This window comes from Aythya ferina, assembly GCF_964211825.1.
Source record: "Aythya ferina genome assembly, chromosome: 3".
Classification (NCBI taxonomy): Eukaryota; Metazoa; Chordata; class Aves; order Anseriformes; family Anatidae; genus Aythya; species Aythya ferina.
The window spans coordinates 89,332,166-89,360,116 of record NC_140298.1 but is presented as its reverse complement, the minus strand read 5'-3'; the positions used below and the strand labels follow the sequence as shown (position 1 = coordinate 89,360,116).

At 35.3% G+C, this 27,951-nt stretch overlaps 1 protein-coding gene and 1 long non-coding RNA gene across 8 annotated transcripts in view; one reads left to right on the top strand and one right to left on the bottom strand.

The window, feature by feature from the left end:
- The window catches only part of ADGRB3 (adhesion G protein-coupled receptor B3), a 463,233-nt gene extending 438,145 nt beyond the window's left edge, over positions 1 to 25,088 (top strand). For 6 of the 7 annotated variants that reach the window (XM_084515008.1, XM_084515009.1, XM_084515007.1 and 3 more), the window contains 6 exons: positions 113 to 208; positions 1,605 to 1,644; positions 3,862 to 4,505; positions 15,380 to 15,415; positions 22,271 to 22,375; positions 24,269 to 25,088. In XM_084515008.1, the coding sequence (XP_084371134.1) occupies positions 113 to 208; positions 1,605 to 1,644; positions 3,862 to 4,505; positions 15,380 to 15,415; positions 22,271 to 22,375; positions 24,269 to 24,457 (1,110 nt within the window). In that variant the 3' untranslated portion in view covers positions 24,458 to 25,088. The remainder of the gene's footprint in view (positions 1 to 112; positions 209 to 1,604; positions 1,645 to 3,861; positions 4,506 to 15,379; positions 15,416 to 22,270; positions 22,376 to 24,268) is intronic. The other variant, XM_084515006.1, reaches the window with a different exon arrangement.
- LOC311434700 overlaps positions 1 to 27,951 on the bottom strand; it is a 94,749-nt gene that overhangs the window by 18,876 nt on the left and 47,922 nt on the right. The window lies entirely within an intron of this gene.

Genomic DNA, 27,951 nt, shown 5'->3' with positions numbered 1-27,951 from the left:
AACATGCTAAAGAAAAGCCATGCATTGTATTCCATTTGGTTTAATTTAAACTTTAATAGGAAAGGAGTATATGATGTCACACAAGAATGAGTATAAGATATTGTTTCCACAGGTTCAAGATGCATTCAGATGTCGACTAAGAAATTGCCAGGATCCAATCAATGCAGATTCTTCAAGTTCCTTTCCTAATGGACATGCTCAAATCATGGTTAGCTTTTATTTATTTTCTTTGACTGTTAATTTAAACAAAAGGAAAGAATTTACAGTATTGCACATGGCAAGTATGCACAGCTGAAATATTAACACCATTTTCAAGCATAAGTCTGTTTAGGTCATTATCTGCTTGCTTAAATCTGTTAGCAAGTTTTAAATTATTGGTGTGATCATTCATTGGAGCACAATGCATTACCATCTTCCACCAGTGTTCTTTATGACAAAATATTCTTACATAAGAGAAGGAGAAAAACTAATCTTATATAATGACTTTTTCTACCATTGGTATAAAGAGCACTGATGCATTTGAAAATCTTTCCTTCACAAAGCCTTGAAAGATGTTCCTTTCAAATTCATTCATACAAGGAGAAAGTAATAGAGGTGTAGATTAAGTGGTTGGATTAAGGAGATAGTGAACAGATTACTATGCCAATTTGGATTTATTAATACTGTTAGGTAGTATATTAAGACAAAACATTGTCTCCTTCACTTTCAAAGACAGTTTGTCATTTATGATAATGGGGACATGATAAGACCCTAAAAAATGCAAGGCTCAGTAAGCAGTTACCCTTGGAAAAAAAAAAAAATCAAAAAAAGTATCCTTTTTTTTGACTTCATAAACTAGAAGAACATCAGTTCAATTTTTTTATTATTTTTTTATTATTATTTTTTGTAATTAATAAACCTTTTGTGGAAATAAAAAGCATAATTGATAAATACTTGCATTCTATACCAGAATAAATAGTGTTGCTTAACTGGGGAAATTGTGTTTGGATTTTCAACTCTTAAAATTCATTCCTAGTTCCTATAATATGTTTTTATTTGTTGAAATACATAATAGTTGTTTTCAAGGAAGAAAAATTTTACATGATTACATTAGTAGCCAGGATAGACAGAATACTATATAACAAATAACCACTTCATAACAAATTAATGAAGTTTCAGATAGGGTGGACTAACTGTATTACACTTATTCACAATAATTTGTATTGCAGGCTGCTTTCCATACTGATGTTTATAGTATAACTATGAAAAGCTTCCTTAAAGATGATCCTTCCAAGAGATGTAGAAGTTACTCTTCCATATATATAATAATATATATATACACTGTATCATTTTATTACAACTATATACTCTATTTCCACCTATTTTATTTTATTTTTTCTGGTCAGGCAGCATACTTTGAAAACCACCCAGTTATACTTTAGGAAACTTTGTAAAGCTCTGCTGTTGTAAAACAATATACTTCACCTTCTCAGCAACAAGAAACCACTTTTAAGAGACTATGACTCTGTAAGTAGGACATTTTGGAAGCGCTAGTTGGCAAAAAGGTATTGTGGTTAAGTTTTCAATTAATAATGGTTACCCTGTTTCATTGTTTCTTGTTACAGACTGATTTTGAAAAGGACGTGGACATTGCTTGTCGGTCAGGTAAGATCACTGAGAGAGTGTTTAGCTAAAAAACAAAACAAAAAAAAGAAATTGTGCTAGTTCTTTCTGAAGTAGATGTCAGAAAAAATACCATGTGTTGTTTACAACATATAGTTATAAATGCTGGGAAAGAAAAAAAAAAGGTGATGCCACTATATGAAAATATTTGTTTCTTTTTCTTATAAAAGCCTTTTACTAGAAACCAGCATCTGGGAAGCAGCCCAAAGGTGTGACTGTCTCTTAGAAGGCAAAAGGTTTTGGAAAGAAAATAAGATTTACACACAAAATTATCCTTGCTCTAGTACACAAGCAATTGTGAAAGTCATTTTGTTTTTAAAAAATAAAAACTATATAACATATATTAAAACCTATTTATATGAAGGATGCAGAAATTGGTGTTAGTTTTAAAAAGGCTGTTTTCTAGGGCTTTAAGTGAAAACAACAATAGCTTAAGCAACAAGGTATCAGGAAAATAAAATATGATTCCACTTTATAGGAATAATTTATTTTTCTTTTAAAGACATTTCAGTAGTGTGATCTTCAATTAGTCAGCTTTCTGTTTCTACATATTAAAAATAATTCATTTTAAGAAATTACTTTTTCCAGCTTAAATAAAGCACAGTGAAAAACAAATGGCCCTCTAAACCCCATAGAAATGCTCCACTCCAGGAAATTATCCAAAGGACAGTTGTTCTTAAGGAGGTGAGTCTACCTAGACACCCTCTATTTTCAATGAAGAGAAAAAGAAAGAGACAGAGGGTGACTTCTCTGCAGGGTGAGTCAGGGCAGGACAGCTGAGTCCTGCATCACCCACCAAAGCCTGTCTTTGCTTGCTGTATGGCAAGCCAAGAAGGCTGATCTGATTAGGTAGAGCTTGAGTTTCTAGTTACACACCTTTAAAAAATTACCACCTCTGTTTCTGGAATATGGTAATTGTTCTCTGTGTAGATTAGTTTTAATATGAACATTGGAAGGGACAGGACAGTCCACTGTAACATAAAAATTCATGCCTGTTATCATCTAATGCAGACTAAAGTCCAGCATTAGTTGATGTAGCTCTCTCTTCTTATCTTTGCCACCATAGCTCTTCAGCATGGACAGCCTTAAGCAGATGGATTCTGAATTTTAAAAATTATCTTCAGTTTCTTTTAATGAAAGATTGACTAATCTTGACTAAACACTGTTTGAAGTCTGGCTGTAAAAAAAATGCAGCAGACACACTGCATTGCACAAAATGGACTGGGGTGCCAGGACATGGGGATTGTAAATTGTCACAGTGTCAGATATTTGTGTATCATTGTTTACAGGCAAATTGTTCTCTTCATAATTGAAAAATTAGCATCAGTTTTTGTGAGGTAGGAGAGTGGGCTGCCATATGAGCTGCCTGTGGAACATGTCAGTGAGCTGACATGTACTGGAGGATCTGGGTCATCAGAGCCCTCAGGCTACCAAAACTGATGTGAGTGTAACACCTGAGATACTTCCAGTCATCTTACTGTCTCAGTCCATGAGACACCAAAAGTAGAATAATGAATGCTTTATGAGACATGTTTATATTCTTTATAACCTCTCCATATGTAGCAAAATATGTCTTTCTGATAGCAATGGAATTCCTTCCCAATGTGGTTACTTTTTGTCACTTTTATTTAAAAATAACTGAACACAGAAGAGTTTTGTGGTTTTATATATTTATATGTATATATGAAAAAGAACATTTAGAAGCTCAGGAATACATGTTCATGGCTATAATCTTACAATAGAAGATTGCAACATATTGACAAAATTATACTGCCTTACAATCTGTTTGACATTTTCCAAGAGGTTATGTGGAGTTAATAATGGTAGTACAGATGTCATACTGTTGTGTTTTTTTGGAAAACCCTTAATTGAGTTCCACATGGCAGACTTTCGCTTAAGCCGCAGGTCACCTAAGATCTACATAAGGAAGTAACAATAAATGAAGGACTGGTTTTCTTTTATTTAAATGACTGAGGCTTAGTCAGATATGTATGTCAGTTAAACACAGAATATTAGGAGGTGTTGATTATACAAAAACCCTTCCCAAAGCAATTCTTATAGAATAAAAGTTATTAAACACAGAAAAAGAGTTAAGAAAATGCAATGGTAAAGGGAATATTAATAAATACTGCCACAAACAAAAGCAGAGTTTGAGAGACATGGTTTCATGTTTCAAGAAGTCTGTTCTCTGACCCACAGTTCTTCATAAAGACATTGGACCTTGCAGAGCGGCTACTATAACAGGAACACTTTCTAGAATCTCACTAAATGATGAAGAGGAGGAGAAGGGACCAAACCCTGAAGGAATGAGCTATTCTACCTTGCCTGGAAACATCATCTCTAAAGTCATCATCCAACAACCAACAGGTCTCCACATGCCTATGAGTATGAGTGAACTGGCTAACCAGTGTTTGAAAAAAGACAACAGTGAGCTGCGCAGGACTGTGTACTTATGCACGGATGATAATTTGAGAGGTGCAGATATGGACATAGTCCATCCTCAAGAACGGATGATAGAAAGCGACTACATAGTAATGCCCCGAAGCTCAGTAAACACCCAGCCATCACTGAAAGATGAGAGCAAAATGAATATAGGCATGGATACATTACCTCATGAAAGGCTGTTGCACTACAAAGTTAATCCAGAATTTAATATGAATCCTTCTGTAATGGACCAATTTAATATCAATTTAGACCAGCATCTTCCCACCCAAGAACATATGCAGAGTTTACCATTTGAGCCTCGCACAGCAGTAAAGAATTTCATAGCTTCAGAGCTGGATGACAATGCAGGATTATCCAGAAGTGAAACTGGATCCACAATATCAATGAGCTCATTAGAGGTCAGTGATACATAAGCAAATTGTACGCTCTGTTGTTCTAATTATATGATAAAACAATATATTGTGGCTTGTCTCTAAGGGGTCTAAGCTAATGTTTTAATTCAGAGTAAATCATTGTTTGGGATCATGCACTGCTGTTCACATATCTCTTAGTATTAGAAGTGTTTATACATAGAAAACAAGATAAAAGTTTCAGAACCAGTGTGTTTGAAACTGTACTGTCCTGGAGATTTAACATTCCAGCCAACTGCAAAAAAAAAGTTATGACTTGCCAGGTCAAAACCAATGGAAAATACGACGTTGTTATGAGAATACTGCTGCAAGATACAAGTGACAATCATTGACCCTACCTGCAAGACCATTGAAATTAAAATATTTTCCATCGTATTGCTGGCAATCATATCTCACTTAGATATGATAAGTCTGATTCTGCTCTCACTAGTATGAGTCTTGAATTCTTCCATGTGTTAGTCTGACATTTAGTGTTTTGTACGCATGTTTGTGTGGTTGTATGTGTGTGCAGGCGTTGGTACAGCTGATGTGTACAGCAAAATCAGGTAGACTTCTTGTGGATTAACCCAGATACCGGTCATGTTGTAAAAATGGACTGAAAAACCTTTAATAAGCATTTCTTTAATTACTACAATCTGTCTGTAGGATTTAAACATTACAGAAACTGGAACTACTTACCTTGTTGACCTAACTGTCAGCTATTGCTATTCCTATTGAGTCTTTAGTTATGCAAAATCATCAGCAAGGTGGAATTGATTTCATATACAGTCCCCTTTAACAATTGGAAATCCATTTCACCAGCATTTCAAAGGTTATGAAATGCAGCATTTGTTATAGGAAAGAAGAAGACAAATGAGAAAAATATGGTACTTACCCTATGAAAGAATTTAAAGATCGAAAAAAATTCTACTGTATGTGACTTTAAGCCATTAACAATTGCTTTATGATTTTTGGAGTTGTCTGTGCAGGGAAGTAGAGGCTTTTTCCAATTTTTAAATTGTTAGACATAGAACTATACCCTATATTTCATAAAATAGATATCTATGGATATTTATTCTAAATTGAATTTTATGTGTGTATCAACTGGAGAATTTGTGAAGATCAAAACTTAGTTTCTTTCCAAGAGATGCCCTTACAAGTGTCGACTGTGAAATGTTTCCCATGTTTTTGTATTATTTGTATGCTACCTTGAGTTTTTGCAAGACATAATTTAATTGAAAAAAAATTAAATATGGAGTTTTACAAGTAAGCAGTGTCCACTTCCTGTGGGCTCTGTTGGATTGAATATGTATAATCCTAGGATAAATATTTGAAAAGGTTTCTGAAAAATATCTTTGGTTCTTCGGTACTTCCACACTCAGTGCTCAAACAGGCTCTTTCAAAGCAAGTTAGTATCATTAAAGTTACTACCCTCAGCTCAGGTATATTAATTAATAGATCTTAGGCGGTGCACAAGAGTTCTCCAATTTAATCCAATACAAAAACAGAATAGCTCAGGTCACCTTCCACTAGTATCTCCTTCTGTCTATCTACAAGTTCTTACAAGTACTTCTTCCAAGTACTTTTAGTACTATATGGAGGCTCAGATCCATTCTTGTTAGTATTAGATTAGGGTGAGACATCAAGGAAACAATCCTAATTCCTTGAGAAGACAGACACCTGGTACCCTACTACCCACTCTACCTGAGGTCTAAATTGCTCTCTAGTGATCCTTCTTTATTTCCATTGGTGCCAAAGGCAACCTAAAACATTGCTTCTTTAGGGTTTACTTTTACTGTATTTGTATCATATTTAAAGCTTGCTTCTATGATGTGGCATAGATAGCAAATCTAAATCACCATTCTATATATTGTTTTTATACTCAGAAGAAAGTATTAAACATGAAGTAGAAAATATAATAAAATATAATAAAATATTGTAGTAAATACTTAGTCTCTTCCAATTTGGTAAACACATTTAGTTTAGAAAGCTGTATTTTGGCCTAAAAAGCTGTAAATGGTTAGGTTACTAAAGTTAACTGAACATAATTCCATAACTTAGGGAAAAGAAAAAAATATATATTAGGGTAGGTCAAAAATGAAAGGAACTGTTTTGGCTTTTGTGTCTGTCTTCATGGTTCTCAACACTACTTGATTATATAGCATTACTTCATCTTTTGTTAAGGATGTGCTGCAATGAATTGAAGATAGGAGCATGAAAAAAATGTACATGGAAGAAAATAAGTCTTAAGCAGATACAGATAAGCAGATCCAGCCAGATACAGAATGTGATAGTGGTTTTATGTATGCAGTATGCAAAAAGCAGAGTTGAGGCAAAGCCCCAGAATGCTAGAATGGCTAGAACTGACAAACTGGATTAACTTTTATTGGTATGAGAAACAAAAAAAAAAAAAAAAAAAAAAAAAAAAAAAAAAAAAGAAGGGAGGGCAAGGAATTTTCTTTTTCCAAAATATTTTACATCTCCAATATAATATAATTTTAGAAGAGTTTAAGACCTTTTAAAAGTCATGACTTTGTCAGGCACTATGAAGCAACAAAACCGCATTTTGCCCATGTTTTTCCAGACAGAGCCTGACCAGACTGTTTCCAAAGGAGAAGCTTCTGAGCATTAGGAAGCTTCCCTTAGCTGATATTGCTGTCCCGCCCAAAATCCGACATGGCAGCACATGGGTTTCTGTTCAGTAGGGGCTGTTCCCCTTTTGCTGATCCAAAGGAACAAGAGTGCCTTTCCAAAGGAAAGGAGCCCTCCTATAGTGTTTTCTTGTAATCTCTCCATGATTTGCCATTAGGTATTTCCAGGTGCTTTTTCTGGAATTACCATGCTACCGTTTGTTTTTGTTGTTGTTGTTTGGTTGGTTGGTTGGTTTTGGTGGTTTTTTTTTTTTGTTGTTGTTTGTTTGTTTGTTTTTTATCATGTAGTTACACAGTAATTATCATTTACTATGCTAGTAAAATGTGCTTAGGCATTTGTGACCTGTGCTAACACAATTCTTCCTTTTTTTTCTTCTTAATTTAAAATCTATGATTAATAAAAATATTAAAATGGGGATAGTTTACACAGTGGTTAGAGAAAGTATCTATCATGTTATCAGAATGGCTTCAGATGTCATATGATCCAATTTCAGCCAAAATCCAACCCGGCATCTGATTTTGGTAGTTTAATTATGAATTCACAAACACTTGAAGACATAGAAATATTGCAGTAATAACTGTTTGCAGCTGGACACACAGTGAAATGGAATTTAATGATGTACATTGAATAGTTCTTATCTGCCCCCTCATTTTATGGTAGATACCAGTCTTTGTGGCCATAAGACTGAACCAACAGAATTAGACAACAGTTTGGAAAACATAACCCCTAAGTATTTTCACATCTATATATACACATAGGTATATATATACCAATACCTATATATACCTAAACCTATATATATATATAGGTGTATATATATACCTCTTCATAGGCATATATATATATATACATAGGTATATATATAGTTCATATATATGTATATATATTTAAAGTGAACACTTAAATATCGTGTCTTTTTTGTGTTCTCTTTTGTTTAGACTTTGTATTGATTATGATCATTGGAGATGGATGTTTCAGAACAGAACCATAGTGTTAGCACAACAACATATGTCCTCACTTTTAACTCTGCAGGGAGGATCCATCACCCCTACTATTAAATATCTAAATGTAGGCATTCCCATTCTGACCTGGAAAGGATCTTTCCACATCAGGCTCCTCTTCAGAGTCAGCAGAGAGAAATACACACTTTTAGGCCACTTTTAGACATCTACCATAGGATGAAGTAAATCACATGCTGGCAGTGCAGCTATATACTGATACGACAGAGAAAGATAAAATTAGTAGGTCAGGTATAAACATAAAAAATATTGATGTCCTAAGTTCAGTCAGATGAATCCTACCACGTGTCACAAGCTTTCTTCTAGTTTTTACACCTACTTTTTTTTTTTTTTTTTTTTTTCGCAACAAAATTCTTTGTTGGGAACAATCAAAGTTTTATTATGTATGGAAGAATTTCAACTATCAAAAGATTGTTGGAGAATGTCGTAATATTTACATAAATACATTGCCCAAGTAAGTATATATTTAAGGATCTGCACATTCCCAGAGTGCAAGTCAGTGATTTTTTATTTGGTATGTACCCAACAGTACTCATGCGATTATAAACACAGGCAGGCATATTAGTACATCACTGAGTTTTTGAGCAGTAATTGAACATCTGGCTAATCTCCTGCACATCCCTTATATGCATGGATTAAAATTGGCTTTGTTACCTTGGCATCAAAGTGGTTTGGAGTGTGCTCCTTCAGTTCAAAGTGTTTTGGTTTTAATGAAGAAAGGACTCTCAATACACTCCTTAGGAATGGTTTTTGTTTTGAAAATGTACACTTAGAGTGCTGTGCTCATTAAAATAAAATTACTTTGAAGTGAAGTTGTGCATTCCCAGCCACTGAGATGCAAGGAAAGGTTAGAAGGTTTAAAAGCAGAGGAAGCTGATCTGCACAACATATCTTTGGGAAAAGTAATTCTTCTGTCTATTGTGGAACAAATATGCAAGAGGGAGTAGGTCACTTGCTGCCTGGCTATGTGAAGTGACTTGCACTGGTACATTTGTGGGACAGGAATGGTGGGTTATCTCAAGGGAAGGTCAGTGTAGTGTGAACTTCTGCTCAAATGGTAAAAGGAGACAAAGAACTGCAATAAGAGGAAGAGCATACGAACATGGGCAAAAGAAACATTAAAGGCAAAAAAGAGCATCTGCTTTATAAGAATAAGAAAGAAGGGACTTTCCAAATGGTTTGCCATGTAAAGGATATGAATTCTCTTTCCAATTTCCTTGTTTGTGTTTCTGCCACAATTTCTGCTAGGAGATCTTTATGTGGATAAAGAAGTAAACCCCCTAAACTGGAAGCATGGCCAAGTAACCCTTCCGTACTCATTCATGAAAGCTCTTAATACAGTCAAAGAAAGTAATCCCTAGAGCTCCTTGGCCAAATTGCGAATGTGGGACTTCAGGAAGAACTTATTGTTACAGCTGAGAAAATAAAGTGGTACATTAAAAATAGTGAAGGGCGAAGAAAAAAAAAAAATATATATATATAGACAGGAGAGTAAAGAAAGACAGATGTTCAAAAACAGGGAGAAAAAAAGAGGGTAGAAATGGAGAAGAAGCAAATTCTAAATAACAAAAGAACAGAAAGGAGAGAAGAAATATGCAGTTAAAATAGCCAATCTTGTCAATAAAGTACCAGAGCATCAGGCAGAACAAAAGCAAAATGGTGTGAAGTCATTTTGATTTATGATATGAGAAGTTAAAAAGAAATAAATTTTAAAAGAGAGAGAGAGAACAAAAATAGAAAGACAAACACCACAAAAATTTCCTCTTTATCATGTTTCCACATATTATTTTTTTCAGGCATTCTCTGTCTCAGATTTCTATCCCTTCCATTCTTTTTTATTTCAAGAACTGTCGAGACAGTTCTTGCCAATTTTGTGACTCTCAGTGAAATGAAACCTAGACCTATAACAGCCCACTCTTTCTTTTGGTGGTATGAGTAGGTCTTAAGTTCCTCTGACTTCAGAAAATGTTGCAGCATATTCTTAGGCTGCTCTACTGGAATGGAGGTAGAATAAGGCAGAGTTAATTCTAGAAACTGAAGATGTGAAGAACAGAAATTTATTTAGCATTAGAGAGTGTAGTGCACATTTTATTTTTTATATCACAAACAGCTATCTTAACTACAAATAACCCTTAGGAAACATATTTTCAATTGCTGGTCCATGTAAGAAATGCTACATTTGCCCCCAAAACCTTCAGAAACACAAAACAAGTATTTTTGGTCCATTGAGTAAATACATATGCAGGTTATATATATATAAAAAATGAGCAGTAAACTAGAAAAAAATGCTGGAACAGTTTTAAAATGGGATCCCTGAAGTTATGGTTGTGCTGTGTTGAAGTGCTAAATTTGCTAGCAGATTTTCAGGTCTTAAAATTCCCATGTTAAAATGGTAATCCACTTTTTTGTTAAAATATACTGCCTTATGTCCAGCTCATTTTATAAACTAATAGGCAATGTAATCTGCTATTCATAAACCAAGTTTTTTTTTTTTTTCAGTTATATACATACAAAAGACATTTTAAATCAAAACTGTCTACTCACATTCCATTTTCATATCTCTGAGGGCCAAAAGAGATTCTCCTTTAATTTTGCTCAGGGAAAAAATCCTCCCCAGGCTAAGATCTTGTATGTCAAATCTAATCTCAGAGTGAATTATAAACTGCTGATAATAAAGCTTTATATTAATGGAAACATGGTTATAGCCCTCACTATAATGTGGTATCTCTGGTTTCAATTATACTTCGCACAATGTAATATATCTTCAGGAGTATCTCATGTAATTAATCAGGTAGTGGCATAATGCAGACTAGAATAAGGAAAGAACCAGGCATTTGTCGTTTTACAGAGATGGAGGGGGATTTTATTAGTCATTTAGTGAGAGCAGCTCCTTCCTAGTGCCAGCAGATTAGTGCATGCTGCTGTATGGAAATTATTCTTCAGTGTTCTATTTTTGTCCCCCAGTGAGCAGAGTTTAAAGTTGCTCTGGAATTACACAGAAAAACTATACGTGATTAGCACGAAGTAAAAATGATTTTAAATAAATTACTACAGCAGACCTCGTTTCAAAGAGTTTTGCTTTGGTCCTGGCATGAAGGGCTCGAGAGCTTGAGATATATATATATATATATAAATTTACTATTTATTTATTTATTTATTTATTTATTTATTTTGCTGTAATATGTATTTTATCAATCAAGATTAAAGAGTTGTAGAAATTAGAAATGGAAAAGATCATCTCCTTTCAGGTCATCTCCTCTATCAATGCAAGAACATTTTCTACAGTGTATTTCTGTAATACACAGTCCAACCTCACTTTCCAGACTGCAGTGAAGGGGTCGCACTGTTCCCTTCAGCAACTCATTTTGCAGTCACAAAAACTTTCCTTTTTACTGACAGCATTAAAAAAAAAAAAAAAAAAAAAAAAAAAAAAGTAATAGTTACAAATGTTTATATTTTTGTCACACCAGCTCTATTTAGCAGTGTTTTTATCCTTGTAAGCTTTTCAAGCAGGCTTCTGTTTGCTTCTTCCAGAGCCAATGTTTAAACAAACTGTATGACTTTTTTATTCTTTCCTCTTGACCCAGTGTATTAACCCTATAAAAGGAATTTTTGTTGCTCTACTCTGAAATTTTCCCAGCATACATGCATGGTGGGCACAACGGGCACAAACTGGAACACAGGAGGTTCCCTCTGAATACTGATGTGCTGTGCAGGTGACTGAGCACTGCCAGAGAAGTTGTGGAATCTCCCTACTTAGAGATCCGCAAAAGCTGCTTGAACATGGTTCTGGGCTCTGGGTGTTCCTTCTTGAGCAGGGGGATTGGGCCAGAAGACCTCCAGAGGTCCCTGACAACCTTAACCATTCTGTGATTGTGTGATGATTTTGCTTCTGACAATTCAGAGCATTAGTGAAGATATCTCATTGGAGTTGTTCAGGAAGGGCTGTATATTGGAGTTGTTCAGGAAGTTCTATATACATCTCCGCCTGCTCAAATGGACACTGGACTGGTTTTTTTTTGTTGGTGGTGGTGGTTTTTTTTTGTTTGTTTGTTTGTTTTTGTTTGTTTTTATAGCATTTTGAACTGTGCTTGGATATCCAGTTTAGTTCTTACCCATACCCCTGAATTTCAGAATTATCCCATATAACTCCCTACTGCTGAATAATTGCATGTAGCTTCAGCTTTTTAGGCAGTCTTCTTATTAGTTACCCTTTGCAGTTCTCCAGCATTAAAGCTCTTCAGTTTGGAAAACAGATGACTGTGGAGTGAATAGGGAACAATTTAGGAAACAATTATTCATATTTCCTATAATTTAAAAAAGGAGCATCAAATGAAATGGCAAAGAGATAAACAACATGATTTTCTTTGTCACATTATGCATATTTAAATTGTGGAATTCACTACCTTACCATATTTTGGATGTTAAAATTATAAATGAGTATAAAACATGATTAGACTAATGGAATAGTGTAAAAAAAAAAAAAAAAAAAAAAAAAAAAAAAAAAACCTGTCATAACACTCAACAGAGTGAGTTCCTCCCAGGGATTAATTTACAGATTAATTTACAGTTGAAGAACTAGGGAGTGGATTGCAACAGAAATATCACTGCTTACATACACTGTCCTGTAACATTCCTTAAACATCACTGCATAACCTGGTCAAATACAAAAGCTGAGATGAACCATTGATATTACCCTTTGTGGTCATTTGTTAGTTAGTACCAACTTCCAGTCTAATTTTTATGTTGGTTAAAATCTTTCTCAATTTTACAGTTGGGTAAAACAGTCTTTTGAAAATAAACATACTGGTGTGACCAGTTCAGCAGCTCATTTGTCCCAAGAGATTTTTTTCCTTATTCTATTTCATTCAGCTTCTACCTTCCATTAATTTAAATTGCAGAACGAGCTAGATGGTTGACTAGATTTCTAAAACCATTTTATAGGTACATTTGGGAAACCCTATTTTTCTCAGCCAAAGAGCCAAACCAATAAAATTTTGTTTAAGAAATATACATATATGTGTGTGTGTGTGTATATATATATACCATCACAATTAATAGCATAGTTAAATATGTTGCAGACTGTTAGATGTGTTATTTTATCATGTAAAAAGTGATAAAGCTGTCCAGCTGCAAAACCTAATAATCTGGCCACAAATATTTGCACTGTCATCAAACAGACTTAAGGCAAAATACAAAGGTGTCAATTTTCTAAATCACAGTATCTAGCAAACTGCATAATTCATTTCTAATTTTCCATGTTTTAATTTAGGATTTTTAGGATTAGGATTAGGATTAGGAATTTAGGATTAATTTAGGATTCTCAGTCAGGCAGTTCAATGGTACCAAGTCTATCACTGAACTTTAGCTTAAATAATGGCTTTTTCAAGCATTATGCAAATCTGCACCTGTAAACTTCACCTTATCATCTTCTGTATGCATTTCTTCTTTTGAAATCACTGAGCCTTTACTGTGGAATATGTACTCTAATTACACCTTAAAAATAGATCCTTCCTCATTAGAGATACACAGATTTCTTCAGGTGTTGATTTACTGTGAAATGATGAAGGCCTATATCAAAGGTACATGTACTTGTACCTTGGTCCTCTTAATATGAGTGAGATGTAGATACTCAGGTACCTTCAAGAATTCGGGCATAAGTTCCTCATATTTTTTCTACCTCCAAAACCATTGCTGTTTCTAAGTTTTCACGTTATTTATGTTTGCAGAATTTTTTAATTTGTTTTTAAACACTGTCTTTAAATTATGTTAGGTGAAAGCAGTACTTACTAATTAAGGATAGCTCCTCCAAAATTTGCTTTTTTTTTTTTTTTAACTTTTTTTATAGTGTTTGTTTGTTTGTTTTGTTCTTGTGCCTCACAGGTCTTTAGACATCAGCGTGTCTAAACTCTGTAGGGAGTGCTACATTTGTCTTTTTCATATTATTATAGATTGGAGCAGATCAAAATTTTACAACAAATCCTAGATGATATCACGAAGTGATATGGGAGATCAAATATTTTCTGCTTTCTGCAGCTTTAGGACTTGAAATTGTTTCTTTCAATTGCAAGAAAACAAAAACACTTACTAAACCCTTCATGTATGTTAAGCAAGATAAAAGCCAAGTTTAATGAAGTTAGTAACATTATTATTATTTACTCAGTTGATTTGATTTCTATCTCACTGCAAAAATTAAATGCATTATGAAAAGGTTTGATCACCATGACTTAAAGCCATCCTATTCCACTACAAAGAAATTAGGGTTAAATTGTACCAGCAAGCCCTTTGTTTTCTTGAGGTATTTTTCCCTTCCTTTAACTCTCCTTCCTGAAGGAGAATGTATCTTTTCTTTCCATTTACATGCTCTTTTTTTCAGTTCCTCCAATCACTGCTTTCCATATCTCTTTAGTCTATTGCAAGCCATTCATTTTCCAACCTTATTGGAAGAAGAAAAAAACATATTTTTAATCTCTTCTTTATAGTATTACTATTTTTATCTGATCTAATTGGACTTCATAATTGGTTTCTTTCAGAATCTGTAAAAAATTATGTGCTAAATTATTTCTGATATGTCTAAAGAATCATATTCTGTAGTATTGTATACAATTGATTACTTCAATAGTAAATAATTATTTCTTTTTACGGGATGCTTTGAATCAGATATACCATAAATGTAAAACAAAATCATTGCTTTCTTCGTCCAGATTGTCATTGCAAACAAACAAGCTGAAGCCTCTATGGAAAGTATAGATGGCTTGAGCTTGATTTTGCTATCAGTTACCCAATTGAAATCAATGGAGTTGTACCAATGTAAACCTGATAAAGGAAAGAACCAATTTCTATATATTTATACAAGCCTAAAACATGGATACATATAGATATCAATTTAAGAAAATAAGGATTATGATAATTTAAAAACACCACAGAAAGCATAGAAATAAATATATTTTATCTACAAATAACATATGAAACATCCCAGTGAAATGCAATCTGGTTTATTTCAGTGAAAGGAATACAGTACTGGTCTAATAAACTGTATATAAATTCATTCATTAGTCTTAAATTGTCATAATAAAATCTACAGACTCTCACAGAATGCCTAACATATATCTGATAGAAAAACAAGAATGTTATTTAGACTCATTAATGTGATTTGATGAATAGTCCCCTTGTTAATACAACTTTTTTTCTTTCTTTTTTACTGCTTAATAGAGAAGAAAATCACGTTATTCGGACCTTGACTTTGAAGTAAGTTTCACTGAATTACTCCTGATTATTGCAAGTATTTTCCTAAAAGCAAATATGAAGTGTTTTAGCAGATTTTAGCTTTCTGACATAGTAGATTTCATAGGATTTTTCAGTCAGTACTGGACAGAACAAGAGAAATTCATGAAAACTACTTTGGTGCAACTTGTTTGTAAAATATTCTGAGATCAAACTATCATATTGTAATATTAATCATCATGGTTTCGGATTTTAAATTCTCTGCCTCTTCATTTTCATCCTTTTTTTTTTTTTTTTTTGTCTATTTATCTGCTAAAAAAGTGTGACACTTCTGTAGCACATGCCACATTGTCGCAGAAGCTTACTTTGAGAAATTCTCGGTCGTTTTTTCTATCATTTTCTTCAATACTAATTTATTGGCATATGAGTTTCACATCCAAATAGTCATTATAAACGTGTCAAATTTTGAATGATGATGTGCTGCAGTTGTCAAAGCTTATGGATCACATGCTGTATAAAAAATCAAGTTTATGTAAGGTTCCTTAGGTTGGATGACCATAATTTCAGACTAAGAGCCCGTTGAAGGAGTAGGTTTGTTTGACTTAGTTAATGAATGTTGTATTCTATCTCAGTCACTATGATGAAATCTTTTAGAGTTTTGTTTATTTGATGTTTTTTTCTACTCTCTACCAGAAACAATATAGCAGTAATTTTTCAAGAGCATTTTAATAATTTATCTATTTTTATTTTTGCATAGTCTGTCTGTACATGTTATAGCTTGATATAATTCATTATCTGTGTCTCTAGAGAAGTTGAACAATCATAATATTTGCATGGAACCTACAGACATGGGACTAAACTTTAGCTTCCAGTGATCATTACATATCAACAATAACTTTAATACTTCACCCTCCTTCTTTCCATGTTCAAACAAAAGCATTCTTTATTATATGGGCTGTAAACACATACACTTTCAGATTTCAAATGCTAGTCCATAGAGAAGCAAGACATGGAACTAGCAAAATGCAGCCAGAGAGTGATCATAGAAGCCTTGCAATGAGAGGTTTGCTTTGGTGACCTGCTTTTGCTGAAATGCTAAGCTTCCATGTCTGATTGTGTTTTGTTGATAGTTTAATATCATGCTTTGATATCCTCTGTCATCTTCTCCCAGAGGTTATAGTTACCTTAGGTACTCATGTAATCTCTCAGATACAGCACCAGACAAAGATTCACGCATTAAGTTTAAAGAAAATATTTTAGGATTAGTATGTAGAAAATAACAACATGAATCAACAACAAAATTCTGATGAGCAAGTGAGCCTAAAATTAAATGTAAGCAATATGAACATTTTTTAGAATGATCTTCACTATTTTAGTCTGCACCAACCTTCTTTCTTCCAACAGTTCTGAAGTATCCTTAAGGAACTAGAATGATCGAGGTACCATTCACAATAGGCAATGTGGTTGTAGACTTCTTATTTTGGAGACCAAGAGAATTTAGTAGCATCCAAAGAGAATATTCCATGCTAGATAATGCCATTGAATATAGTCTTGGACATATTCATCTTACTGCTGTAGAGTTGCAGTTTGATAGCAATATATATATATACTTACCCCTCACCTTAATATAGACATTTTGAAGTAAAACCAAACCAAGCCTATTTTGGCTTCAGGAAAAAATTAAAAAAAAAATTAAAAAAAAATAAAATCCTGAGGGTCACAGAGGAAACCCAAAGCTAGATGCAAACAGGCAGACCAAGTCTGTATTCAATGCCATAAAATAGTCTCCATCCCTGTTATCTCCATTATATATAGATACAGGTATAGTTTTGTAAACCTTCATAGCAAACAGTAAATAAAAGTCCTATATAACGCTACCTGCTGGGTAGTGTTATAGATAACATGTCCCCAGACAAAGGAATGAAAGGAAGAAAGAAAAAGATGATATCCAAACTGGCCAACCATTATCACAGATCTGCTGCTGCTTAGAATGAAGGCTTCCAAGAACTAGACCAGCTGTAACTTGTTTTTCCTTTTTAACCAGTTTGCCATTGCATCCTTAAATCATCCCTTCATGTAGAAGACAGACTATAATACAGTGTGTTTAGTCTATCGGCAGAGAGTAATACTGCTTAATAATAGTTGAATACTAGAATTTGCAAAACGGACTATATGAATTTTGAATTTAAAATGAGCATGCAACATCTTTTCAGCTCTTTCCTTGCTGTTCCCAAAGATTAGTTTAGTCACGTTTTTGTATACTTCAGTATCCAAAACATGACCAAAATCCTGGTCTGGGAGTTTTGGATCCTTGCTGTGCTGCTGGCTGTGGTAATGCTAGCTAAGTGTTCACCAAGCACAATCATTATGTTCTGAATTTCCCTAAAACTGGACTGGTAGTTTTTATCATGAAGGCACAGCACTAATACTTAGCTGTCAGATCAAATAAAAGTCATTCTAATTATGTTGAGCAGAAATACAGATGCTGTGGAAATTCCCAGGAGGTCTTTATAATAGGTGTGCTCTGTCACTTACAAAAACATTCAGAAGAGTTAAACACTATTATTGACATGCTTTTTAAGATACAAGACCACAATTACCTTTAAATTCTACAAGAAGATCTGACTCCTCCATTTCCCCACCCATCCACTTCAGTCTTCCCTTTATACAATTTTATCCACTTACAATAAACAACTTTTATACCAAATAATTCAGAAAAGTGCTTTATTACCCTGCGCTCCAGGATTCAGGTCATCTCTGGCTCTTTCTGAGCTCCATTAGGGAGACCAAGGATACAGAAAAGTGGGAATACCAGAATGTCTTTTTTTTCCACAGAGCAGCAGAATCCCACCAGAAATAATGTTGAATTGATATTTGATTGCTGGAACTGCATTCTTTCAGAATTTTATCCACAATAGCCATTCATTATAACAATATTACAAACTCACCCAAAAATTTAGAATCTTTCTCTTACTAATCTGAAGACATCTCTACAAGACAAAGGCAAAAAAAAAAAAAAAAAAAAAAAAAAATCATGCCTGCAGGGAAAAATCCTTTCCCATTCCTAAGTCTGGCAACAGATCAGACCTATAACATCTTGAAAACACAGCATGCTTCCATTGTAGGGCTGGGAAGGCATTTCCCCATCTGTTCTTTTCACCTAGCTATTTCATGCAAAACTTGAGCATTTTTACCTGTAACAATGCAGAAAATCTCCAAGGCAAATTGAATGACATTATTATTATTGTTATTATTCATAAGATTGGCCATGAATCTTTATCACAATATTTTTCCTTGAGCTAGAGTTCAGCTGAAATCTTATCATAAATATGATAAAAATGAACTGGGTATAGAATTATGTCTGAAGTCCTTCTCATTTTGATCATATCCACCCACAGTGCTCTTCTGAGGGTAGGTGCTGAGTGTAAGGCTTGGCCTTTTCAAAATTCAACCTTGATGTTATTTGTGAGTGGAGTAGAAATGTGAAAGGGGTATCAGTTCAACCTGTCCTGCTTTAGGGGTGAGGGGGACACAAGGGTTACAGTGCCTGGTTGACAGCCAGCTGAATATGAGCCAGCCACATGCCCTGGTAGCCAAGAAGGCCAATGGCATCTTGGCTTGTATCAGAAATTGTGTGTCCAGCAGGACTAAGGAAGCGATGATCCGTCTGTGCTTGGCACTGGTAAGACCACGCCTCAAATAGTGTGTTCAGTTTTGGGCCCCTCACTATAAGATGAATACTGAGTTGCTCAGGTGTGTGCAGAGAAGAGAATGAAGCTAGAAAAGGGATATATGAGGAGTGGCTGAGGGAACTGAGGCTGTTTGGCCTGGAGAACAGGAGGCTCAAGGGAGATCTCATTGCTGTCTACAGCTACCTGAAAGAAGCTTGCACTGAGGAAGGTGTTGGTCTCTTTTTCGGGTGGCAAGTGATTAAACACAAAGAAATGGTTTGAAGTTGCACCACAGGAGGTTTAGATTAGATATCAGGAATAATGTATTCACAGAAAAGGTGGTTAGGTATTGGAACAGGCTGCCCAGAGAGGTGGTAGAGTCTCCTTCCCTGTAGGTATTTCAGAGATGTGTGGATGTGATGCTTAGGTATGTGATTTAGCAGTGGACTTGTAGTGTTAAGTGGTTGGTTGGATTTGATCATCTTGAAGGTCTTTTCGAAACTAAATGATTCTATGATTCTGAGGTGAGTAAGTCTTTAGACTGGTGGCTAACTCAGTTATTTCTGGTATGGGATGCAGTATGACTGGGCAAATCCACAACTGTACCTAAAGGAGGTGTACTTTCTAAAGGCAGCATCAGAGACTCCTCTTTCATCCTGTTCAGGTCCTTATGCTACTGCAATCATCCTAGTATATATTGGTCAAGATTTTCAGCTCTGTGTTGTATTCTAAGACTGATAAAACTGTGTTTTCTACATTGGCAATTTAATAGAGAAAACAGATTAAACCCCCACAAATACTTTATGGGTTATTTTCTCATAAAAGAGAGTTATCCAACAGAGCACATTTTCTAGAGAACAGATAAGATGCTGAATTCTAAGAAGGAATAAAATAATTTTAAAAGGCTAGAAATGGAGAGCTAATGTTGGAAGTTTAAGTTTCTGTACCTCACTGACAGTTCAGATCGTTCTTTCTAAGCGGTGAGGAGGATAGGGTTGTCAGTGGGTAGAAATTATGGAATGGAAGAGAGGCAAACACAAAGCAACTAAAAGATCCATATGTACATGTGCATACAAGTTACTCTGCTATTAAGAATAAAATTTAAAGCCTTTTCTCTGGCAGACTTCCCACTGCAAGCGTTTAATTTCTCCTCCCACCTGCTTCTCCTCAGGAATAATGTAATGAACTGAGTAAGACATTTGCATTATTCATATTTGCTATTTAACTAAATTCTTGGGTACACGATTCAGAAAACTATCAGAAAGTAGCATTCTCTGTATTTCTAGCCTTCTATTAAAAAGTTCCCAGCTGGAGACATTTGTTTCACAGTCATATGCTATTTTCTGCATTTAAAGCCAGTTTTTCTAATACATCAAATCTGTTTTATTCCCTGCAGCATGTCTCCTTACTTCATCCAATAATAATCTTTGAGGCAGAACCTTTCTTTTTAAAATTCTATGTATATGAAATTTGTTAAATATTCCTGTCTGCCATAACAGTAACAGCTTAAAAGAATCCCTAGGAAGTCACTTAAGTGAAACTTCCCTAATAAATTTAGATCAGCTATCTCTAGTTAAATTATGTTTTGCAAGGAGTTCCTCATGGAATCCTGCAAAAATGTTTCCCTTTTCACCCCACAACTCATGTTAAGTTAATAGGTCTTTAATTGCTTGCTATAGCTCATGTCTCTTTTGTGAATAATGTTGCCAATTTCCTGTTCTCAGAAGTGAAACCAGTTCTCAATCTATGGTGTGGATATATTAAGGTTAATATGGTCATTACAGCATAGCGGTAGGAATGCATGGCCTAGAGAGCAGCCACATTTCATGAAATTTATAAATACCAAATGCAAATGAAAGATAAACAAGTGAAAATTGGAAGTGGTAAAATATTATTTGAAGGTCAGCCACTGCAGCTCCATTTTTAAAGATATTAACTCAGATTTGGTGAAAGTGTTACTTGCTGGGGAGGGTCGCACTCAGGCACTGCATATATAAGTTTGTGGGGCTTGTCATGTACACTGCCAGGGAAAATCAGGCTTGACAATTAATGGACATATGTAGAGGCTGGTGACCTGCACCGTTTCTGTGAACGTTACTGGCTAGTGACCTGCCCTGTTTCTGTGAACGTTACTGGCTGCTGCCCTGGCTGCAACTCAAGTTCAAGCAGCTACAGAAGCTTAAGAAAAGCCAAGCTGGGCCCATCTGCTGTTGGACCGAGGTGAAGCATCCTCAGCCCTTCCTGTCTCCTGTCCACCTACAGTACTGAACCACAAGATTGGCCAAACAGTTAGCAGCCTTTGGCTTTGCTCTGGAGGCTGGTCTGAATCCATACCTGATAGTGAACTTACCTGGAAACAACACAGATGGTATGCATGACAGTATAGGCCTGAAAATAGGTTTCACTCTTTGTGTAGCTGCCAGTGCAGATACATGGCCTGAGGGCTCCTCCAACTGTGGGGTCTGTTTGGGGTCTCCACCTCTTACACAGAAGTGCCATATAATTAGATTTTGTGGAAGAATGCCATGTGCATTGGCTAGAGGGGGGGTAGTTTTCAATTGCTCTGTCCATAAAATAGCAAATCCATTAAAGATGAGAAATTGTGCACATTATCTTACCATGTATTCCATTTCAACTGCATTTTGTGATTATCTGAATGACAAGATGTCTGATTAAAAAGACAACATTTTGGCCTTTTTCCTTTTGGTCCTGGAATCCTGAGTTTGGTGTTCCCATAAAAATTATTCTTAAAAAGTGCTGATACAAGCTGCTGTTGCATTCCTCTAGAAATTAAAATGCTAGTATCCAAGTTGAAAACAGAAATTCTAGAAAATATTCTTAATGTGCAAAAGATAAAGTTCCTTCTGAGAAACTGCCAAAGTTCCTTCTGAGAAACTGACATTGCTTTCAAGATTCTTTCAGGCTAGCACAAAAAGTGTGTTCCTTGATTTCAGCAGTTCAATAGATGTGGGGTTAAAAAAGTCCTTTGCTTACAGGAAGTGCATTAAACAGAGCAGAGAGAAGACAGTGCAATTCACTTCCATTGATCAAGTCTATAGGGAAAAGATGGCCCTGCCAAATTCAATTTACTTTATTATGCTGGGGGAAATAATGGTTCTCTTTAAAAAAGCCCAGATTCAATTATAAATAAAAGCAATTATGTTTTTTTTTTGTTTGGTTTTTTTTTTTTTTTTTTTTTTTTTTGCAGAAGGTCATGCATACAAGAAAAAGACACATGGAATTGTTTCAAGAGTTAAATCAGAAATTCCAGACACTGGACAGATTTCGGGATGTACCAAAATCAGGCAGCATGGTAAGTTTTCCTTCTTGGCTATTTAAAATATGTTGGATCCCTAACAATAACAATGAAATTGGAGTTCTTTGAATTCAGTGTTATTTCCTGAGACCTCATTTTGTGCTGCTTTTACATAGCCTCAGAAATGAGAACAAAAGACATTTTCAATAATCTAACCTATGATGGAATTCATCAGATTGTACAACTAGACAATAACTAAGTCACTGATATAGTTGTAGATGACAATTAATTGAATTATAGGGAATACATTTAAAATATATATGTGTCTACTAAGTCTAAAGGACTATATAGAGAAAGCATCTCACTAATAAAATTTAGCCAACAGGGCTTTTCCTCTAGCTAGGCAAACAGATATTATATTAGTTACTGCAAATAAGTCCAACTAGATTTACCTATGCATAAGAGGGTCCAGAAGGCACACAGGGTCTCTGTAATCTTCTGTCTTTTCCATAATAGGCTTATAAATATTTAGCATTGGTAAAGCAAAAATTAAATCATCTTGAATTGACACTGCTATAATCATAATTCAAATTTATAAACACACACTCTTACACACATAACACCCTGACTACATCTGATAATGAGAGCAAGGAAATAGTTGATTCTGCCTAATTAAAACAGCTAATTTAGTGTGACATATTTGTTAGCAGTAATATTATGATTAGTAATAATTTTCTATATAACTTTATAATCTGAAAATTGCATATTAATTGAAACTGAGCTAGAATCATATTATTATACAGCATTTTATGAAGAGTTGCTCTCAGACATGAAGTATAAAGTAGATGTGAGGTCAATGGGTTTACATCATTCTAATCCAACAGAAATTTGGCCCAGATTCTTTCAGGAATCTTTATCTGCGATATATGTTATTTTGCACCCAATTCTCACCCACTCCTCCATTTGATATTTGCTGTCACATGAAGTTTGCATTCACCCCCTATTTGAAATTTGCTGTCCATGTAAGGCTTGAATTCATTCAAAATCTCAAAGGGGTTTTCTGTGGATGAGCTGCATTGACTGCTCATGTCAGTGCAAAATTCTTGAAGTGTCTGCTAATAAAAGCTGCCTAGAGGAATGGTCTATCTGTAATGCAGTCAGAGAATGATCCAGGTACCTACAAGTCAGCATCTCAGGCTATTTTACACAGCCTCAGGTATATTAATCTACAGCAGAGTATATGCAGTGATGACATAGGACACACACCTCTCTTGAAAGATAGTGTGAGATCCAACAGGATATCCAAAGGCACCTAAAATGGTGAGAAAATGTTAGGTTTAGGCAACTAACAGCAGAAATCACTAATGAACTTGATCTCACTCCATAACGACTTTTACCCTGTAAAACTTCACATTCCAAAAGAATTCAAGGACAGTAGAAAATAAGACGCTTTCAGCTTGCTAATCCTAATATACCTGAGCTGTGAATCAAGGTGGCTATCACATTCTTGACGAGCAGGATTCTTCTGTTCTGTCATGTGTCTGCCCCAATTCTATACTGAGATGGCAATCTCTGTTTCAAAACACTCCATATTTTAGACAGCAAGCTCTCCTTTATTAACTTCACTTCTCTTTTTGCACTTTTCAGCACAACCACAGCTACAATGCTGGCTGTTGTTACTGGATCATTTGGCCATTCCTCACTTAGATTGTTTCTTGCGAAACACAGGGCTTAGCTGGCAGCTCAGGTGAGGAGACTGCCAAAGAGTTGACTGCTCGCAGCGAAAGACAGTCACAACGGTGCTGAGCGCGTGCCAGCCTAGCTCCCTGCAAAGCCATTTCCTCTCCCTGACTCCTGCATCTCATGAGAGCACATTAGTGAGCAGCCTTATAAACAGAAAACACATTATTTCATCCTCATTTTTATTGTTCTTTCTTCTCTGCTTTTCAGGAGAACTCAGCGCAGAACAAGGCTCCATGGGACAGTTTCAAAACCACAGGCGAATATCAACACTATACAACGATAAACGTATTAGACACAGAGGCAAAAGATGCTTTAGAACTAAGACCAGCAGAATGGGAGAAATGTCTGAACTTGCCTTTAGATGTGCAAGAAGGTGACTTTCAAACAGAAGTTTAACAAAAAGAAAAACAAACTGAACAAGAGAAAAACAAACAAAAATAATTAATTGCACTGACAATAAAGAGACTTTGGGAATCCTGACACTCCTGTCTGAACATTGTGACTACTTTATGTCAGGCTCTTCCTGTGCCAAATGTCAGTGTTGTTTTTTTTTCATACAGTTTATTCCCACTAGTATGGCTAGTGGAGAACCAGGTGTACAATTCTTACCATCGTGTGTTGTAAGTACCCGTGGAATGGATTTGTAAGGTAATCTTTATAGATAAACCTCAAGCAACGATTCATGTTGTAACAGCTTCATTTGGTTTAGTTTTCAAAAAACTTCACCATGAAGCACAATGTATATATTTATGCAGTTTTTAAAGTTTATAACAGTCTGTTTGGCCATTACTACACTTTTTACTTTATAATATAAAAGCAAAGTTTTTGTCATTAAATGAATGTCTGTTGAGCTACATTCTTCATTGCTTTAAATGCAATAAAGTAATAATCTCACTTTTATATGAATAATATATTTCACATCTTTATTATTGCAGTTTTCTCTGGAAAGCTCAGAGTAGCTTTCTCTGCTGCAGCTGTGTATAAAATATTTAAAATGTTGTATGGTGTAAATAAACCTTTGTCTACATATCAGTTTCTTAGTGCATTTTATTCTGTATATGTTGATCTTAAATTTGCATATTTATAAAGTTTTCTTTAATAACACACATACTGAATATGTATTTGGAGTTTTCATAGTATATTGTTCTAACTCCTGCAAGGAGTTTCTCAAGTGTATTAGTAGGTTTGTATAGCCATTCTGCATTTTCTTAGGATAACTTTTGTGACAATGTACCATATAAATTGGACTTGTCAGAATACTATCACAATTGTTCTATTTTATAACTATTTTTTCTTGTTGCAGAAAGACAACTAATGGAAAATAAGGACAGCACCCCAAGAAAATGTTGATTTAGAATCATTAAATTTTGTGCATGTTCTTGTTGCTGTATAACAACAAGACTTTAAAGATAAAAAAAATTGAAGTATTTTTGACAAAAATGAATGGAGTCTGTTTCATATTATAAATCAAGAGGACAGCATGAATTATGTTGCAAATACAAGTTAATTAGGAATAGAAAGAAAGACTAAATCCCCTTTTCCATGCTTAGAACTGAAAGCAAATCTTTGAAACCTCTCCTAATCTACAACATAGCTGGGGGAGGGAGATGGCATCTCAAACCTCTAGGTGCTAAATTTGTAGAAATTTTGTTTACTGAAAGTATTTTAGTTCGTGCTGTACTGAACTGAATGTGCCACAGCCTACTAGCTGGAGAGCTCTTCTGAGAGGAAGAAAGCATGCTCACTGGTCTGTTTAGCAAGGAGACTAAAATACAGACTTGTTAGAGAGAACTTTACCCAGAGCTTTGACAGATGGAGGTCATCATCCATCAGTTAAGAGGAAAGCAGCAGATCATCTTTGGGAAAGCATTCCAGTCACTGAACACTAGAAGAAAGGAGGTGTCCTTTCTGGCCTATTATATGGCCTATTCTCCAGGCCATAGTAAGGTGCTTAATTCATGAGAAGAAGCCTGACTTTGCCTATTCCATATGAGCATCTCAAGCAAAGTGCAGACTTAATCTAAGACTTCAACATCTAAATTTTTGCATGAATACAAAATAACTAGCCCCCAACCTAGTACCAAGTCCTCTACCTACCCAATTTATATGCCCATGGGTTAGGCATTGTAGTAATCAATTCTGCAATACATCAGTCAATCAGAATTGTCTGTCTATGAAGAAGCTGATGCAGCCTATGGGCACCATGCTGCTGAGAGATGATATTGCAACAAAAACAATAACTGAGATAATTTATATAACCTTTAGACCAGCAAACTCTTGTTCCAATAGCAGTCTAGTTACAGAAGCAGAAAGCTTAGGGTAGGTTGCAAACTTACCCAGGAAACATGACAAATCAGTCTATACTCAACACTCTGCTGACCCAATTGTGCTGTTATTAATAACCTAGCTGATTCAGGTTTAACATTAGCCTGAGTATTTATGTACCACACAGAAGTCACAGATGTGCTTTCAGCATATCAGCAGCAGTTCCGTGCCTCTTTATTCACTCTTTATTCAGATCTTAAGATGCAGTGGCCAGAAAGTCCTAGGGATTTTTATTTTCCTATATATTTGTTATTCAGAAATATTAAGAACATGCTGAAACCCACTGTATTTACCTACTGATTTTATTGCTTCATGCAAAGCAGAGTTTGTCTTCCACAGGCAAGCTGCCAGACATACTTATGGCTTGCTTCTCATTGTCTCTGGAATGGTGCGAGTCAGGCTGAGCCCAGCACAGAGAGTACAAACCTGTATGCACCAGCTACACAGCTGTAGCTATGTAGCTACATAGCATAGTGTTGTTAGAGCACTGATGAGATATTTGGCGTTATACTACATCCACATAAAAATGTAGAAAGTCAGAATTCTCTATATTACAGTGGATGCAGAGATGATGGGGGACTCTGCATTTTCCTGCCAGGGTAGGCTGGTACCATTCACAGTGCCCAGTCCTATCTCAGCTGGCCTCTAGTTGCAGTTCCTGCAAGGTTCAGGGGTATGAAGGCTCAGCTACCCAATGTTACTGCAACTGGAACAAGACTATATCAAAGAAATTGAACTCAGCCTAGAGTTTACCTTGGTTCAATTTAAAATACGTATTCCCTGGAAGTATGTAGAAAAAAAAAAAAAAAAAAAAAACTTCTTTTTTTTTTTTTTTTTTTTTTTTTTGAGGAAAGGCCTCATTTTCTCAATAGTTTAAATACACTTTAGTAACCATGTAAGACCATATGTAGTTCCTCTGTCTCTGTCCTCCTCCTACACATAAATTGGGAAGGATATTTTTCTGGCAAGTCAATGCTCAGCAAAATACGGACTTCTTCCCTGGAGTTTTTTAGTACAAGGAAGCAGTGCACACAGGAATTTCTAGCTGAGCAGCCATAGATCAGTCATAGTTCAAGATACCCACAACTTCAGAGCCAAGGCTGTGTAAAGGAGTTTTGTGTTGCTGGCATAAAAGTGCTAACAAAGTTATTTGCTGCATGGATCCTTGCCAAAGTGATGTTATTTAACCCAGAATTTTCTGGGGAGATAAACTAGTCATTACTGAACTTCAGCTCATACTCTGCAACACCTCTTGGAGGGAAGAAGGAAAGAGAGACTAAATGCTGTGACAAGGGAGGAGAGGTAGAATAGCAGTGCTGCCATACACCTTTGGAGTGCTACGGGCTGAATATTGCTGTGATTTTAACAACTCCTTATGCTGAAGATTTAGGAAAAAGCTGTAAAAAAGGCACAAACAGGCAAGAGGGGTTTCCATTTCATTTACTACTGGGTCTGAATTTCTTTATAGTCAGTGAAACAGCGCGCTTCTCTGAGAAATGGGACATTGACACTCCTCCTATAAGAGCATAAGCCATAAAACACCTTACAATGTCTTACACTGCATT